The sequence below is a fragment of the Epinephelus moara genome, chromosome 3 (assembly GCF_006386435.1).
Source record: "Epinephelus moara isolate mb chromosome 3, YSFRI_EMoa_1.0, whole genome shotgun sequence".
NCBI classification, from domain to species: Eukaryota; Metazoa; Chordata; class Actinopteri; order Perciformes; family Serranidae; genus Epinephelus; species Epinephelus moara.
Genome location: NC_065508.1, coordinates 2,189,096 through 2,205,522, shown reverse-complemented (window position 1 = coordinate 2,205,522; position 16,427 = coordinate 2,189,096). Strand labels below are relative to the sequence as shown.

Here is a 16,427-nt window from a genome sequence, read left to right as displayed (position 1 = left end):
TTGCACTTGAAGGTTGCCCGTTCACTTACGTTTTAACAGGTCTGACGCTACTATGCGCCCCAGCTGTATCTAGGCTAACGGCTAACATGCTAACTATTATTTTTATGTCACTAGTCACTTGAAACAAATTTAGGACGATAGGAGACAGGTTGAAATAAACCGAAATTTCCCTTTAAAGCCAGCAATTTAGCATTGCATCAGGTTTTCAAAAAACCTTAAAATATTCCACATCAGTCATACATTAATGGTATTATACAAAGTTTAAAGCTAGCATTGCAATGTAGTGTCAGCTATTCAGCATGCAGCATTCACACCTGCAAGTATCTCTGTAACCGCAACCTTTAAGTTTTGTGCCACAAAGAAATGACTCACTACTGATTGTTTTTTCTTTATATGATGCTCTGCATTTGCCATTGATTATGTCATACACAATATCTGCGATTAAATCTTTTTCCAAATTAAAAGCTTCAGACTCACTGCACTTTGTGCACATGCTCCCTGGACTTGTTTTGTAATCACATCACAAAACTAGTCTGGTCTGCTTAGCCAGTTTACATGTGAACAGTGAATCTGCCTCATACACACAAAAAACACTTGAACACAAGACTTAAAACTTCTCCCATGCATGACTGATCTCATGAAATCACCTGAGTTTTCAAATCTTTCTGACAAGTTTTATATAATTTTAGGTTAACGTACTAACACTGTATGTTACAGGACAATGTAATAGGCATACATCATAGATTATTTATTTAAGAACACAGTATAACATACATACATACATACATACATACATACATACATAATACGTCTGTTATCAGCACTTGAATAGTTGAAGCCCCAGTAACATGACACCACAAAGTCCTCACTGTGACATTGCTGTAAATAAGAGAGGGTGAAAGCTGATGTGCCTCTTCTAAGAACTGTAACTGTACACTTGACCACACAGCATCGGGAAGTCACAGTGATGAAATCTTACTTCCAATCAAAACAGATGGGCAGGAAAACTGTCTCTTTTATCGTTTGTCCATTCCTATTCACTCATTAGGTCTAGCCTTGGCAGGTATTCCACCTTCCCATGTAGCTGCATATCCAGCAAGGTCACAGGTAGTGCAGAGCTACAGTATATAATTTCAGCAGGTCAAGGACAGATTGGCCTGTAGGTCTGTTCTCTCCCTCTTTTACACTGTCAGAGCTCCTCGTGCTTAATGCTTCCACCTAGTGCCGACTGTGCAGAACTAGTAAACATGTGCAAAGGTTATACAGAGAAAACACCACTGACACCTGAATAAGATGAATGGTTTCAGGAGCAGCTGTACTTCCTGCACTGCCTCTAACATTGCCACAATTCTGCCGTCTGTTTGGTGCACACTGTGTTACACTTTGCCCATAACACGGTCAAGGTCAACGCCTGACAAGCACCATTGCAGCAAATAGGAATGACATTGCAAAGACCAGCAGATGGGGCATCACACAGTGAAGGAGGGCACAGCGTATTGATTCATTCTCATCTCACTCTTGCTATCTCGCAAAACTCACTCTGTCCAATCTTTTTCCTCAGCTGGTTCAATGCAGCACAGTGAGCTTGCAAAAACAGTAATAGCAACAGTGATGAGAACAACAGCATCACCCCTCCCATCTCTTTCCTCGTGCACATTTCATAGTGTCACTCCGGCTTTCTTAACAACCTGTTACGATATTTTTGTGTAACATTTCGTTTTCATTCTTTCTATCTCGTGTCCCTCTGTGTGTGCCCTTGAAGAGTACCCTGTCTCTGTCACTGTAGCTGCTGAAGCTGCTGTCACGAGACCATGAGCAAAACGAGTTGAATTATATCATAAAGTATCTGTATCTCTTTGTGTTTTGTCTCTGACAACACCCAGATATTACTCTCCCTTAAAACAATAGTCCACTACTATTATCTCTTTTTGAATTTCATACTAAGCTCTGTAATTCAAGTTGTTTTTTTTTTAAGTTTGAAGTTTTCCACAATAAAGTTTTGGTGCTTCAGATGAAAGTAGAACAGGGATGCTCCAGTTTCTAGCCTATATATGTCAACTTCAGAATATCAGCATGCTCTCCACATCATTTCTTTAAAACACGGAGTATATCCAAACAGTAATAAACTACAGCCTGACCAGTGTTGGATCTTAGATGCTGATACTGAGCTCCATATTTAGGATAAAATTGTGTAAACTAATGATTAAAAAAAGGAACACATAGTGTAAATAGATGATGTTAATGTTGATCCCTGCGATTAAACAAATTCTAATCAAGTTACATACTGAATCTCAGGTGGATAACAATGTAATGGTGACACTGTTTCTAAATGACCTCTGTTTTATTTCAGCATTTCTTTACTGCAGTTTCTTACTTCAGTTACTTAACGGTTGATATTTACACCAATGCAAATATACAGTATCTGCAACAAGGTAATATTGGCTGACCACGCATGAATGCACTAGTTAGCATTCCTTTGAGATATCAAGACTAAGATTTTAGGAAGGGAAGAGAATCAATCCTACTCATTAGAGGTCAAAGGTGTGACAGAAGTGTAAGAGACATACACAGTTTTGAATGGTCAGGATGTCGAGGAACAACACTAGATGTCTGGTAAAGACGAACATAATTAAATCTGAACATGAGCAGCCTGTGTTGGCAGCCAACATGCAGACACATACGATCACCACAGCACTGTTGATGGTGGTTTATACACAGTATAATGATGATGCTTAGCTGCAGCTGCAGCAGCGTCGTTCTCTCTGCAACTCCTTCACCTGCATCTGCACATTAGGTCGACTCTGCAGTTTTTGTTAGAAGCTGAAAAAATATTTGTTCTAAATAAGGACGACACCTGTGAGCAAGAAATAGCTACGTTAAAATGTTGACTTGGCAACACATTTTCACTGACATGTCAGCTCATGAGTGCATGAGGGAGCTGAATATTTTAATTTAATTTCAAATTAAAAATGTGATCAACTCTACTGAACTGAAAGTGTTATAAGGTACACATAACGTCACAGACCAGCGTCTCATGGTGGTTTATCTTTTTAATGCGTGCTTACTGCACTACTGCTGCAGTGATGCTCCACACCCATAGGCAGGCTCAGACAATTTAAAGAAGTTTATACCGTTAGTAATGGCTGAAGGAACATGTTATAAAGGGATAACATGTATGTTTACGGATTTGTTTTACTTAAAATAGTTAATTAAAAGAAAATGTTAATGCAGGATAAATGCAGGACGGCAACATCTATGCCAGCGTATGCAGGATATAGAAGTGTCAGCTTTGACTGAAATTGGATTTTAACGGGATGCTTTTTTTTTTCTTGCTGATGTCTGGTTGGGTGTCGTCTCAGACAAACCGAATCCAATACTCACACCTGATACTCTATATCCAGAGCACCATAATCCACATGGTAAGAGCTTATCACCACCATCAGTCTCAGATCTGCCTGTCGACTTACTTGAAACAACAATGTCAGATGTGGATACTGTTCTGTCACTGCAAAGGAGTTCATTCTCATATAGCTTGAAACAGGAGTTCATAACTCAAATAAAACTGATGTTTTACTGGACGCTACTAAGAGTGACTCTGCTGCACTGTTACTGCAAATACATCTCTTGTTAAGCCCAGTATGCTGTGACCGGCAGGGCCTCATCGAGCACCAACCAACTGACACAGCTTTTGTGTCTCAGGGGCCACTGTAATGTGCTGACATTTGAGTTTGTGGACATACAATCCCAATCCTACCAACATGATAATACCAAACTGATTGATTGCCACAACTATCAGCCTTCTTTTAACCCTCTTCCTCTGTGTGTTTCCAGGCAGAACCAGCAGCACATTTTGCGCATGAGATGAAACATGCAACCTCCAGAAAATCCTCACAAGTAAACTAGTCTTGTCACCAAAGCAAAACCCTCCTGCGAATCCTAGTGTGCTGACACACGTCCTACAGAGAACTGCAGCCATCACCTACACAAGTCAGAAGCTGATGAAGGTCAGCGTCAGATATGGAAAATCCACAGCATCACTGCTCTGCATAACGACACAAATGTGCCCCGATATCAACAAAAACTTTTGGTATCTAATAAAGAGTGAGAGACAAAAAGAAGTTTTCAAAAGAGGGAGATGAGGAGGCAACATGCACATCATCTGTGGTTAACAATCATGGAGCAAATAAAGGGAGATGAGGTAAAGTGAGGTAGACGTTACCAAGCAGCACAGAGAAGATCAGGCCGAGGGCTGTGTGTGGAGGGCCCATCCTCAGGGGTTCAACCCCAACCCACTGGACCTCCATGGCAGCCAGATCTGCTCCAAAACAAATACTGCTGCAGGGTCCAGTCCAGGCTCTGGAGTGCTCAGAGAATATCCTTCAGCACAACTTGGCCTCTTTGGTATAGTGGAGTAAATCTGGAAGATGCTGTCTGAGTGTCTGGAGCCCAAATGAGGCACGTCCCAGTTGCGCAACACGCTACACTAGTCCCGGGGGTAGAGAGCCTGCCTGCCAGCCCCCCCAACACTTCTGTCAAAGAGACTGTAGGTTAGACAGAGGGCAAAGGAGGAGGACGGAGGAGAGGAACAGAGAGAGGAGGAAAAAGTTATTCAGCTGGAACTGAATATCACTATAAAGGCAATGACAGTACAGGAAAAAGTTACAGTTTTGTACAGATATGGAGTGTGTTTGCATGCATGAGTCCACATACACATCCTATATCTCTTTGCCTGAATATAAAAGAGGTCAAGCTGAAGGAAAAAACATCCAAAGTTCAAGGTTTGTCATGCGTACCTGCTCCTGCAGCCGGTGTCTGCTCAGAGGCCGGCAGGCTGCCTGCACAGCTGAGTCAGTGTGGACAGGACAGCAGCGGAGCGGCAAACACTGCGCACAGTCAGGGTTCACTCAAGGAGAATCCACCAGCCAGCACTTTCACTGCAGAGCCAGCCACGTTGCAGCACCAGCCAGGATGAGAGACAATTAGAAAGGGGGGAGACAAACAGAAAGACAGACGGAAACATAGAAAGACAGACGGACAGGAGGAGAAGCCGCTGCTTTCATCCCTCCTCAGCAGAGCACCAATGACGCTCACTCTTATCCCTGCCCGTCCCTCTGGCTACCTCACAACTTTTCCCTGTCCTCTCTGTTGGCTGCATGCCACCGCTCTCTCTCTCTCTCCCCTCATCCCTCTGTCTCCCCTCCCTCACCTGCCCCAGTATCCCTCTTCTTCTCTTTCTCTCCTGCATCACCCCTCGTTCACTCCTCCTCTCTCTGCTCCCCTCCCTCACCCTCCTCCCCATCTCCTGACTCGGGGCGTGTATGCAGACTCAGGCACTTTTGTCAGAGTGTTTGTGAAGATCAGAGAGAAAAGTTCTGCAGTGCAGGTTGAGGGGGGGGGTGTGTGATGCAGCCCCAGGACCGGCCCAGACACACAGTCCCATATCAGAATGCTCCATTCATAAATAGACATGTTCTTTCACTGATAACGTCATCATTAAGATATCACAACTGAGCATCACAGAATAATCTCATCTATCTATTTTTGTTCTGACACAGTTTAAATGTCTGATTTTTACCTGGAATGTGACTTTAAAGGCTTTTCCCGTCCTTTATTTTCTAACTCCCTCCCCAGATGGACGGAGTAATGCTTCTCTATGAGTCTCCTCTCCTCTTTTCCTGAAAGACAGGCTCCTGCCGGGCTCACATTCCCCTTCCTCAGGATAATCAACACCCACAGCCACCAGTAATGTATGTACTATGTGTGTCCCATTCAGTGCCTAGAAGGTCAAACTGTCTTGTGTAGCATGAGGCATTCATTCCTCTCATGTGATCAGTGCAATGCAGCTGCAAGTGCATTATAATATGAGGCAGAGTGTGCAGTCTTTTTTCTCAATGGGACAGCTCCTTTCCCATAAATGTACAACTGCATCAGTCATCAGCAGCAGAGCAGTAGCGTCTGTCTGCACTACTCACTGCAGGACATGACAGAAGGAGTGCTTAGCTCAGAGCTTCCAGATTTGATTAGTCAATTTTAGACCTGGCTAACACTGCAGTCATACACTTAAGACTGTACAGTGTGCCCGTCCATTACTGGAATTAGAAGGTGACGATACGGTAATAATGTCTTATTGTTATCAGTGTATTAGAAGGAAAATGGCAGGTGAGAGGTTAATCAGAGCTTCAGATTGGGGAAACAAAGGGAGAATTATGAGTGCTAACTGGATGCAATTGAGACCACGTGACAGAGCGCACATTCTGAGCTGAGGTACAGTTACACAGGCAGAGGACAAGGAGACAACTACACATCCATTTTGGACTTAACCTCCTGGTTGTTTTTCTCTGATTGTGCTGCTTTTTTGTTCACAGGAGAAGAAAAGGTCATGTCTGCAACTCTGAAGGGCTGTACTGAACTTTACATTGACAGATTAAACTTCACCTATGAAGACAGATGCAGGCATTTGCCATGTAAGCATATACTGTACTTAACTTACTATGCAAGCACTTAACACCGTGATGTATTATTCATTGAGCAGGTTATTGCCATGCTTTTTCTTTAGTAGCTCGTGCAATGACTTTTCAAATACCTATCGTTTTTCTTGTGGTAATTATGTGAAGTATGTCTAATTCAGATGTCAGCTGTTACACTCTTGCATTATATATATAGTTTGGCAAGATTCAGTAGAGCTGGATAGTGAGGAGGAAGGAGGTACCTGACACAAATGACTAAGCAAAACTATTCAAAACCAGCAGCAATACCTAAATTAAAGTCTTATGTGTGTCATGAGTGAACAAATTCACCTCGTGTTTAATTAAACCGTGTGAGACTGTATCCAGTTAGAGCCCGCAGAGTCGAAAGGATTACAAACATGCACCAACAATGACCACTGTTCTGGTACATAATGAGCACATGCAAATAAATGAAGCGTGGTGCGAGGTGACAGTGGGTGGAGTGGGTGGCGGTATGACGGATGTGGAGCTCTAAAGTGAGAGATCATGTGGCTGGGCTGCGGGCTCACTGCTCTCCTCTCCAGGCCCCTCCACTGGAGTATCAATGCAGCAACGGTGGGAACTCTTCCAGAACTGCAAAGAAAAAAAAAAACAACAGCATTTTGCTGCAGAAAGACCGAGCGCTGCTGCAGGACAACTGCAACCACACAGAGAGTCACACAAACACAGCCACAAGGTCTTATTACTATTACTATACAGATATTAATTATTACATGCCCCATATTATGATTCATAGATGCCATGTAGGGGCACCCTCAGCCTTTAAAAGCACATATAAGGTGTCATTTGCCCTTACTGCAGCAAAATGTGTGCTGCCCCAAAGGAAAGACACAAGGACACACGTCTCCGCTCTCCTGTACATTAGTGACGTAGACCGACACAAGTACTCACAAAATGAAAACATAAACTCAGTGTTGGAAGATAGATTTCAGATCTTTTATGTATCAGCACAACACAGTAAAAAAAATTAAAGTATTAAAGTAAAACCCCTGCATTCAAACCGTCTCTATATTCACACGAAATGAGACAAATAATGTGAAAAAATTATACTCATCTTGTAGTGCTTTAAATGGCCTTACTGCATGTGGACCAAAACAACCAATCAGAGCCGAGGAGCCTATAACGCAGCTGTTCGTTACGTCAATCACTGCTCGTCTGGTCAGACTGTCAAACTAGGCAACGCTGATCGAATATGAATCAACATTCTGTCACTGCATTGCCTATTTCTAACCTTAAATGTTTCAGAAATGTATTGTAGTGTACTGTTTAGCTGTAAAATGAAAAAGTTGGTCTGGCCAATGGGCAGTGATGGTACTCCAGTCAACTGCTTCCAACATGGTGGCCGGGTCACAAATGTTCCCATTTTACAGCTAAACAGTACACTGAACTGTGTTTCTGAAAACATTTGAGGTGAGGATTGGGCAATGCAGGAACATAATCTGGATTCATATTTAATCAATGCTGAAGTTTGACTTGATTCACAGCTGTGTTAAAGACTCCTCAGCTCTGACTGGTTGTTGCTAAGCACACGGACTGATTCTAGCAAATGCTATTAGTGGTTGTAGGAAGAGGAGGAAGGATATGATTTTTTTTTCCACAGATCATCTGTCTCAGGTTCTTCTTTCTTCAAATATGACACAGAGTTATTTTCATTAAAGTTATCAACTGTAGTTCTCAGTAGAAATACAGACACATCATCAAGAAAATGTACTTTAAGTAAGAAAAGTTAAAGTAATTTTTGAACAGAAAATCGTCCCTGTGACATTTTATGATATTATCAGATGCATCAATTGACCTATGGCTAAGCCCCGCCCTCAAACGTGATGAGCCAATCACAGTGCGTATAGCCATTCCCATACACTGGGACATTCTCTGCCTGGACGTCCATTGAAATGCATTACAGAAAGTCAGTTTTGTTCAGTTTTATGAGCTTTTTCTGAGATTTGAAGTTTAAAAATGGTCAAACGGTGTGCATGGGGTACATGCAACTCTGACACAAGGTATCCTGAGAGGCTGGGCGACCAGGTGTATTTTTTACACTTTAAACCACATCTCAACCGAGAAAAGTGTCTCCTTTGGATAAAGTTGTGTGGTAACGTTAGACCACAACATCAACTCAACGTGAATAAGATTAACAATGATGTCTACATCTGTTCTAAGGTAAGTCAACATTGTGTTTGAGGCAACATATTGTCACTTTGCTGGAAAGAAATATAAAGTTATCTTTAACATCTCTAGCTAACGTTAGCTAAAGTTAGCCTAACGTTAGCTCCTAGCTGCGTTGTTCATCATGTCACCTTGTTTGCTGGGAGTTCATTAGCCTATTTTGTTCTAGTTTTGTACTTTGGTGATCGTACATCATTGTTAGCTGTTGTCCAAAGGGCTCTAGTTAAGCTAACGTTAACTTCTGGAGCTTAGCTTCATTAACTTATCTGTAATGGCAGAGATAACAAAGGTTGGCAAACGTTATGCTGAATGATTCAGTGTAAATACTGTAGCACCAAACTAACGGAGAGACACTCTTGGTAAAGATGGTAAAAAGGCCGTTATCCTTTTCTCATATTCTGAGCCAAAAACCTTAACTTCAGTGGCACTTTAACTTGTTGTCTTTGATGGTGACGGCAACCAGATGCGGTTCACAAGCGTACACTGTGACCTGTAAATTTTGGCTTGTAATTTAAGCTTTTCATCGACCTTCTCAACAATAAAATGATGAATATATCCCTCCAATGCGTAGTTTAGGCCCTTTTGGTTACTTCTCAATGACATCTGATCGTTATGTCCTTAAAAATCATCAATTGCCTCCTGTGAAATGCCGTGTACTGTGACACCTGCCATAGCGCCGGTCACTGAATGTTGATAGTTTGTCCAGGTGAGTGGAGGGGGCGTGGCTTAGCCATAGGTCAATTGACTGTGACCCAACTATTACCCATCATTAAGTGCTCCTTCCTCTTGCTGGTCATTTGTTAAAAAACAAGGCAATCAGCTAAGAGGTCTTTAAATGTTCTCCATGTGTTGAACAGAACTTAACCCACTCACACAAAGAAAGAACCTGTTCAACACGGCATGTTTTCATTCCATAAGACGTATAATGTACACTGAGCTAAAGAGTCAGTGTGGAGAGGCGTGTGGTTTACAACAATCTTGTGTCTTCCGACAGGTTCCCATGTTTCAGGTTAGCGTTTCTCTCCACCTTGACTCCGTAACAGTCTACTGTTGAGTTTTTTTCTTTTCTAAGAGGATGGAAATAAAGAAAACGGATTGTGTTTAAAGTTAAAGGAAAAAAAATACTGAAATACCATTCAGGACTACGACAATAGGAGTTCATGATGCCACCAGGGGGTAATGTATCCTACATGCCTCCTCTGTTGTTTTTACAAGTTAATGCTCCAATCACAGCACTGGAAAAGCACTCAGATTTCCAGGGAGTTGTAATGAGTGACAGAACAGTGAGGCCTGTGGTATCTTCATGATTTTTAAGTAGGTGTTTACTGAAACTACTCAAAAAAAAGTCCCACTGGTATTATTTCAACCTGTTTACGATACAAATCAACTCATTTCCAAACAGGCAGCTCCATTTATGCACTGTTCAATCTGAAAAGTGACTAAACTCAGAGCTTTACTCCGCCAGGCCAGGCAGGAAGTGTGTCTGTAACTCATTGTTATGTGTGACACATAGAGGAGTGGCGATGATTGGAATTTCACACTCACCCACCCAATCTGTTTCCCTCAAGAGCTCATCTGTTGCCACACACTAAACTTTTTCTTTTAAATGAAATACACTTATGCAACTTGATCATTTAAAAAACAGTTCTTTATTGCAGTGTTGCTAAATAGAGACAGATATGACATATCAGGACTTTAATTTACAGAAAGTGTAAAGTTCTGCTCATTTTACATTATGTACAAAATCTAAATACAAAATCACTCGCACAGCGTTTCCAACGTAGTAAACACCTGTTTATCACTCATAAATCTCACAACAGCACCTCACTCTCCTGTTTCCTTTCCAGCAGCATGCAAACCCTTTTGCAAAGACACACAGTGAAACAGTTGATCTGTTTCTTATTCAAATTTTGGTTTCGTTTTATTGAACCAACAAGGAAACATTTACTCTGGCAACACCGCAGTTGCACAAACACTGTCTGCACTAGTACGGGGTGGTTTTAGCTATGAGCCAAATTACGCTGGCTCTTCTCTTTAAAAATCTATAATTCATTTATTCCACATGAAAATTCAACAACATTGATCGAAGGCAAAGGATTTTCAGCAGTAGCTGTATGGAAATCCAGTCAAATTAGCACAAAGGAGCAAAGTTAACAGCAGTCATGTACAACAAACTCACATCCACTAATCTACATCCATAAAACACACAGATATTAAAGGGGAACTCCGCCCATTTACATATCAATCTGCTGACAGGTGGGGGGTGCTACTGCATGTGAAAAACAATTGTATGCTATAAAAGCCTTTTGTGGCTGCAGAGGGAGCTGTGATTAGTCAGATAAACTGCCTCACATGATGTCACTGGAGTCAGTGTCAGTCGGGGCTGAAAACTGGGTCTTCACTGATGAGTTTGAAAATGAAAAAAACCTGGGTGTTAGAAACAAGTTGCCGTATCTCTGCAGCCTGCTTTTCATTTTTGAGTGCGGCTAGAAGCTCGGGGCTACATTAGCCGCAACAAGCAATTACACACGCGGATCTCTGACCAAACTGTTGACAGATGAGGAGCATTGTGGGTAATGGAGGCGCCAGGCTTTGACATGGAATAATATCTATAAACAGATATCTGCACAAGTGTGCAGGATCTGTAGGCAGAGGGGCAAGATCTTGATATCAGAAGTGTTCTGGATTCCGTTTGTTGTCCACTGTAGTCCGAGTAGTGTTAACGAATCACGTTTGAGTGACAGGTAGACAGTCCGTGTGGAGATGCAGAATGCATTGGCCAAAATGCAATCTCAGAACTCATCAGCTATTGTGTGATGGCGTTTTGCTTTATATATGTTTTTTGTTGTTTTTTATGTCTGCACTGACATGCACATATCTGTTTATAGAGATTACCCTATGACAGTCTTGGCCCACGTAACAGCTGGCTACACTGGATCTCCTAAAATATTGGCAGCTGCCCCCAGAGGGTTCTTGTCCTCCGACCGATAACCGATGGGTTCCATCATTGGACAAGGAAGGTGTTTAATAAAAAGGACGATATTTCTGATTCTACTGCTTCAGATTTGACGCTTTTTTTAATTACATCGTGAGTCCGGCAGTGTCGTAGGAGTGCAATGCTAAATCAGTGGAGTACTCTCTTAACGTTTGCTGTAATTCAGAAACCATGAAGCACTGAACTCTAAAAAAGTACAATAAATTACGCATCATCTAAACATTTAAATCATGTAAACAAATAGCAAAAGAGTCTGATGGTAAAACAGGAAAGACAGTTCTAATCATTCGAGTATGTCGATTAAATCATCACCACCATCATCATCGTCGTCGTCGTCATCATCATCGTCATCATCATCGTCATCACCGTCAAGGCCTTCCTCTTCATCATCATCTCCACTGCTGCCTTCAGACTCTTCATCATCTGAACTATCAGCCTCTTTCTTCTTTGACACAGCCATCAGGTGAACGGCCTCTTCAGGTGAACTAACGCAGCCCCCGCAAACAAATGCAATCACACACATGCATGCAGACACACACACGCACACACAAAGGTAAACAATGAAACAGGCAACTCATGGATATCTGGCTGCATGGAAAGTGTAGCAAATAACAAAAAGCCCACACTGGTTTACCTTAGCAAACATCCATTGCAAAAATAACAGAGATAGACACTGTAAAGAATACAATACCCAGAATCCTAAGCTTGCAACGAACCCAGTCAGAGTGCCACAGAGAATTGATGTACTGCGTCCTTCCGAGGACAGAGATGACCAAAACATCAGTTCATGAACGTTTCTCCACCAAAACCAGTTCATGCTTCTCTGGGTCTAAAATTCCTGTGTTCACAAATTCAAGTGGCACAAACTGTGAGCAGCAGTTGTTGTTGCAGCTGCTGCTCACAGAGAGAAGGGAAGGCTCTACCAAGGAAAGAGTTAATCAGTTCCATAGCTTTAAAACACAAACCGTCAGTAGCAGGCAGTCGAGAGGCTATGACTCAATTCACCGCAGCAGTATCATGTACGTCTGATGATTCAGATAAAGCATAATTCTACACATAGCATCATGAAAAAACTAATAATTTAAATGATAAAAGAACAAATTTGGTGCAGTCAGCACTGCTGCTGTGAACTGAGGTCAATGAGCAAGCTCCAAGAACAGCATGTACAAATCCCTCCATATTTACATCTCCTATAGGAAGAGTTCAGATTTTTTGAAGTGGGGCTGTGTAAGAGGTATTTATCCATAGTCAGTGAATAACACACAGTAGACGACAGTCAGCACGCACCTAGTTTGGAGAAGCAAATGGAAGTATCACCACAGAAGCTAAGCAATATACTGCTGTGGGTGCGGGCAGCAGCAAAATGTATTTTAGCCAATTGAAAAAAATCTAAATCAGTCGAAGTGAACAATATGTTAAGAATATTTTCACCACTTGTGGTCAGATAGAGTCTGTCTTCACCACACTTATACTGTGCACTGTATTACTCTGCAGGTCAGGTGTTTGGGTCAGACTTTGAGACAATGATTACAAGAAAATAAAAAAAACTGCGGGATTATGACAGCAACGACGAAGTGCTAAGGAGGGGAAAGTTCTGTGGAAACTGGAAGCCAAGAAAGAGCAGAAGCTGAACTGTAAACGCATGCTAACGGACCCAGAAAGCTTCTGCTGCCATGAATGGGACTTGGTTACGACACAGCGTCAGGATCTTTCTGAATCAGAAGGTGCCACACTTCACACTTCACACTTCACTAGTTGTTTGGAAAGTTGTTTAATGTATTTGAAATTTAGTGTAATTTTACCTGATGGTAGGGCAGAGCAGTGCTCTTCAGCAAGTGTCTCTCTCGCTCATTTGGCTGTGGTTTAAAATAACCACTCAAGTTAAATGTTCACTGCAAACGCTGAGTTGTCTTAGTCTTGTGGTTGGAGTGCCGATGTCTATATTCAGTGTAACTCACCACAGCTGGTTTCATTTCTTTGTTTCAACAGCCCGAAAAACACAAGCATCACCAAAAGTGAAGTTTTGTTTCAGTCAGATCGTGCAACAGCACTTACTGACCCCAACAGCTGACCTGCAGCATGATACAGTGCATCGCACAGTTGCGTAGGAACACAGGAGTCTAAGAGTTGAGAAAATGTAGTGCCAAAGGAAAGGGCTGTTTGAGGGGAAGGTGAAGTAGTGGGTACGAGGAGGTAGCAACACAACTCCACCTAATGGAGGCTGACGGCGTCCCACATTCAAACGTCCAAAAACACATAATTGAAACCACAAAATATCTCCATACTGCTCGTCCGTAGTGATCCAAGTGTCCTGAAGCCCCGACATAAAAAGTTGTTTGGAACAACGTAATTTGAACTCTGTTTTTAGCCTCATTGTAGCCTGTAGCTCTGACTGCCTCTCTGTACACCGCGTTCACGTGTGTGCGCTTGCACGAGACCGTGAGGCATGGGCACCGCCTTCATGTGTGTTCACGTGCTTTTGCTGGTCTCACACACAAGCGCACACATGAGCGCTGTGCCCAGAGAGGCAGTCAGAGCTACAGGCTACAATGAGGCTAAAAACAGAGTTCAAATTGCGTTTTTCCAAACAACTTTTTATGTCGGGGCTTCAGGACACTTGGATCACTACGGACGAGCAGTATGGAGATATTTTGTGGTTTCAATTATGTGTTTTTGGACGTTTGAATCTGGGGCGCCGTCAGCCTCCATTAGGTGGAGTTGTGTTGCTACCTCCTCTCCCCTTGGATCTCTGCAAGTGATGTGAGGACTCTAAAACTTCACCTGAGCCTCCCTCGGCATATGGGTGAGTAGATAATGATAATTTTCATTTTTGGGTGCACTATCCCTTTAAGTTGATATTGATTTTTTTTTTTTTTTCTAAGATGGACTATTTTTTTAGGTGGCTAAAATACATTTTGTTGCTGCCCCCTATCCACAGTAGTGCACTGCTTAGCTTCTGTGGTGGTACTTGCGTCTACCTCTCCAAAGTGGGGGCGTGCTGATTGGCATCTACCATAGATAATACACAGACTGTGCTTAAGTACCTCACACAGCCCGAGTTTGGAAAATCTGAACTATCCCTTTAACAGTTTAAAAACTCTCAGTAAAATTAAGTAAGTAATTACAATCACTGGCAAATGTTGTTAAAAACATATAAAAGTGTATCAAGATTTGGCAACAAAACAAATGGAAGGGTGACACATTATATCTCTAATACTGACGGAAACAAACTACAATAATATCTGAGAGGTTCACATTGGAGGAGCAGACATGGAAGAGAAAGATGCCTCCCCACCCTCAGCTTTCATTTGTCTTTTCCAGCAGAGTGGACCCAAACAGCTAATCAAACTCCACACCAGTCCAGAGAAGAAGAGGAGCTCCGGCTCCCTGGCCCTCACCACACAGTCGGGTCCTTCCGCTCGTGTTCCCGCGGCTGCATCTCAGGGTCGAATTCCATGTGCTTTCTCCTGCAGACCCTCACTGCCACGAAGATACCCAGCAGGATCAGTATGACAGCACAGGCGCCTCCAACCGCCGCTGCCAAGATGCTGATCTCAGAGAGGGAAACTAGAAGCAACAAGACCCAAAATCAGTGATAACAGTGGGTGAAAGCTGAATGCTGCCTGCTGGGAAATGTGAGAGAACAAACTAGAGATGCCATTAGACTACACAATAAAACAGTGTCCCAGTGATCTGACACACTGTCCCTCACTTAGTGCTGTGGGTATTCAAAGTGCTCTTGACCCAGACACAGAACCCTACCTGTTCCAGGGAGGACCCTGACCTTTGACCTCCCTGTGAAAAGCCCTGAGCGATACAGCTGAATCTCTACAAGGATGAATAAAGTACCACCTTCTATATACATGTAGAAAACACTGACTGAAAAGCATAAATGAGATACAGGCTTCAACATTATGAATCTTATTTCACTGTAGCATATTTGATGCTGATGAAATGTGACACACTTTTCTCCCCATCGTGCAGTACAGGCAGTCTAACCTTTGTTGACGACTCTGAAGGTGATCTCTCCATTTCTGCCATGCACATCTGGACGGTTGCGCACCTGGCAGATGTAGGTGCCATTAAAGGTCGGAGGCACCTCATGCAGGGAGATGGAAGCATCGTATCTGGTAACATCTCCCGACCACACCGCATGGCCTTTAAAACGCCCTTGCTGGGGAGGGTATGGTACCTCATGGTAGTAAAACACCTGACACAAAAACACATATCCAGCAAAATAGCACAGAGAATAAGTCCAAACAAATCAGCAAGCATGAGGATATTCTGCTCATACAAAATGTACTAAACACAGCTGCTGTGGCGGTGTCAGCTGTCAGCTGGCTAACACAGCCACCATAGCTCAGCTTGGAGCAACAACTCCTGATATCTGCAGGAACTGAAGATATGCATGCGTCACCATTAGCAGCAAACCAGCCCCTGGCCTTTCCCTCTGCATTTCACATGGGCAGGACAAGGCATCATTTTTAAATATCTTTTCCACTACTTCAGTTTTGAATAAGTGTGACCTAGTCTGCCATCAAGAATTTAAGATTGTACACTGAGAGCTGTTAGAAAAGGGCACATAGAGTATATTGAGTGACTACAAGAACAGAGATGAAAAAAAATTAGATAAACATGTTATTATTAAAACTTTCAACGGTCCAGTGTGTAGAATGTAGCGGGATCGACTGGCAGAAATGGTACATAATATTCAGAACTATGTTTTCATCTCATTATATAATGACGAAAACTCTGTGTGT

At 42.5% G+C, this 16,427-nt stretch overlaps 2 protein-coding genes across 2 annotated transcripts in view; both read right to left on the bottom strand.

Annotated features, from left to right (window-relative positions):
- scn4bb (sodium channel, voltage-gated, type IV, beta b) overlaps positions 1–4,313 on the bottom strand; it is a 9,770-nt gene extending 5,457 nt beyond the window's left edge. Inside the window, exon 1 of the mRNA XM_050038238.1 lies at positions 4,220–4,313. Coding sequence (XP_049894195.1) covers positions 4,220–4,304 — 85 coding nt within the window. The 5' untranslated portion in view covers positions 4,305–4,313. The remainder of the gene's footprint in view (positions 1–4,219) is intronic.
- A 5,989-nt stretch (positions 4,314–10,302) lies between these two features.
- Positions 10,303–16,427, bottom strand: part of LOC126386093 (myelin protein zero-like protein 2) — a 10,435-nt gene continuing 4,310 nt past the window's right edge. Inside the window, exons 2-4 of the mRNA XM_050038226.1 lie at positions 15,667–15,877; positions 15,066–15,234; positions 10,303–12,152 (exon numbers count right to left, since the gene is read on the bottom strand). Of these exons, the coding sequence (XP_049894183.1) occupies positions 11,951–12,152; positions 15,066–15,234; positions 15,667–15,877 (582 nt within the window). The 3' untranslated portion in view covers positions 10,303–11,950. The remainder of the gene's footprint in view (positions 12,153–15,065; positions 15,235–15,666; positions 15,878–16,427) is intronic.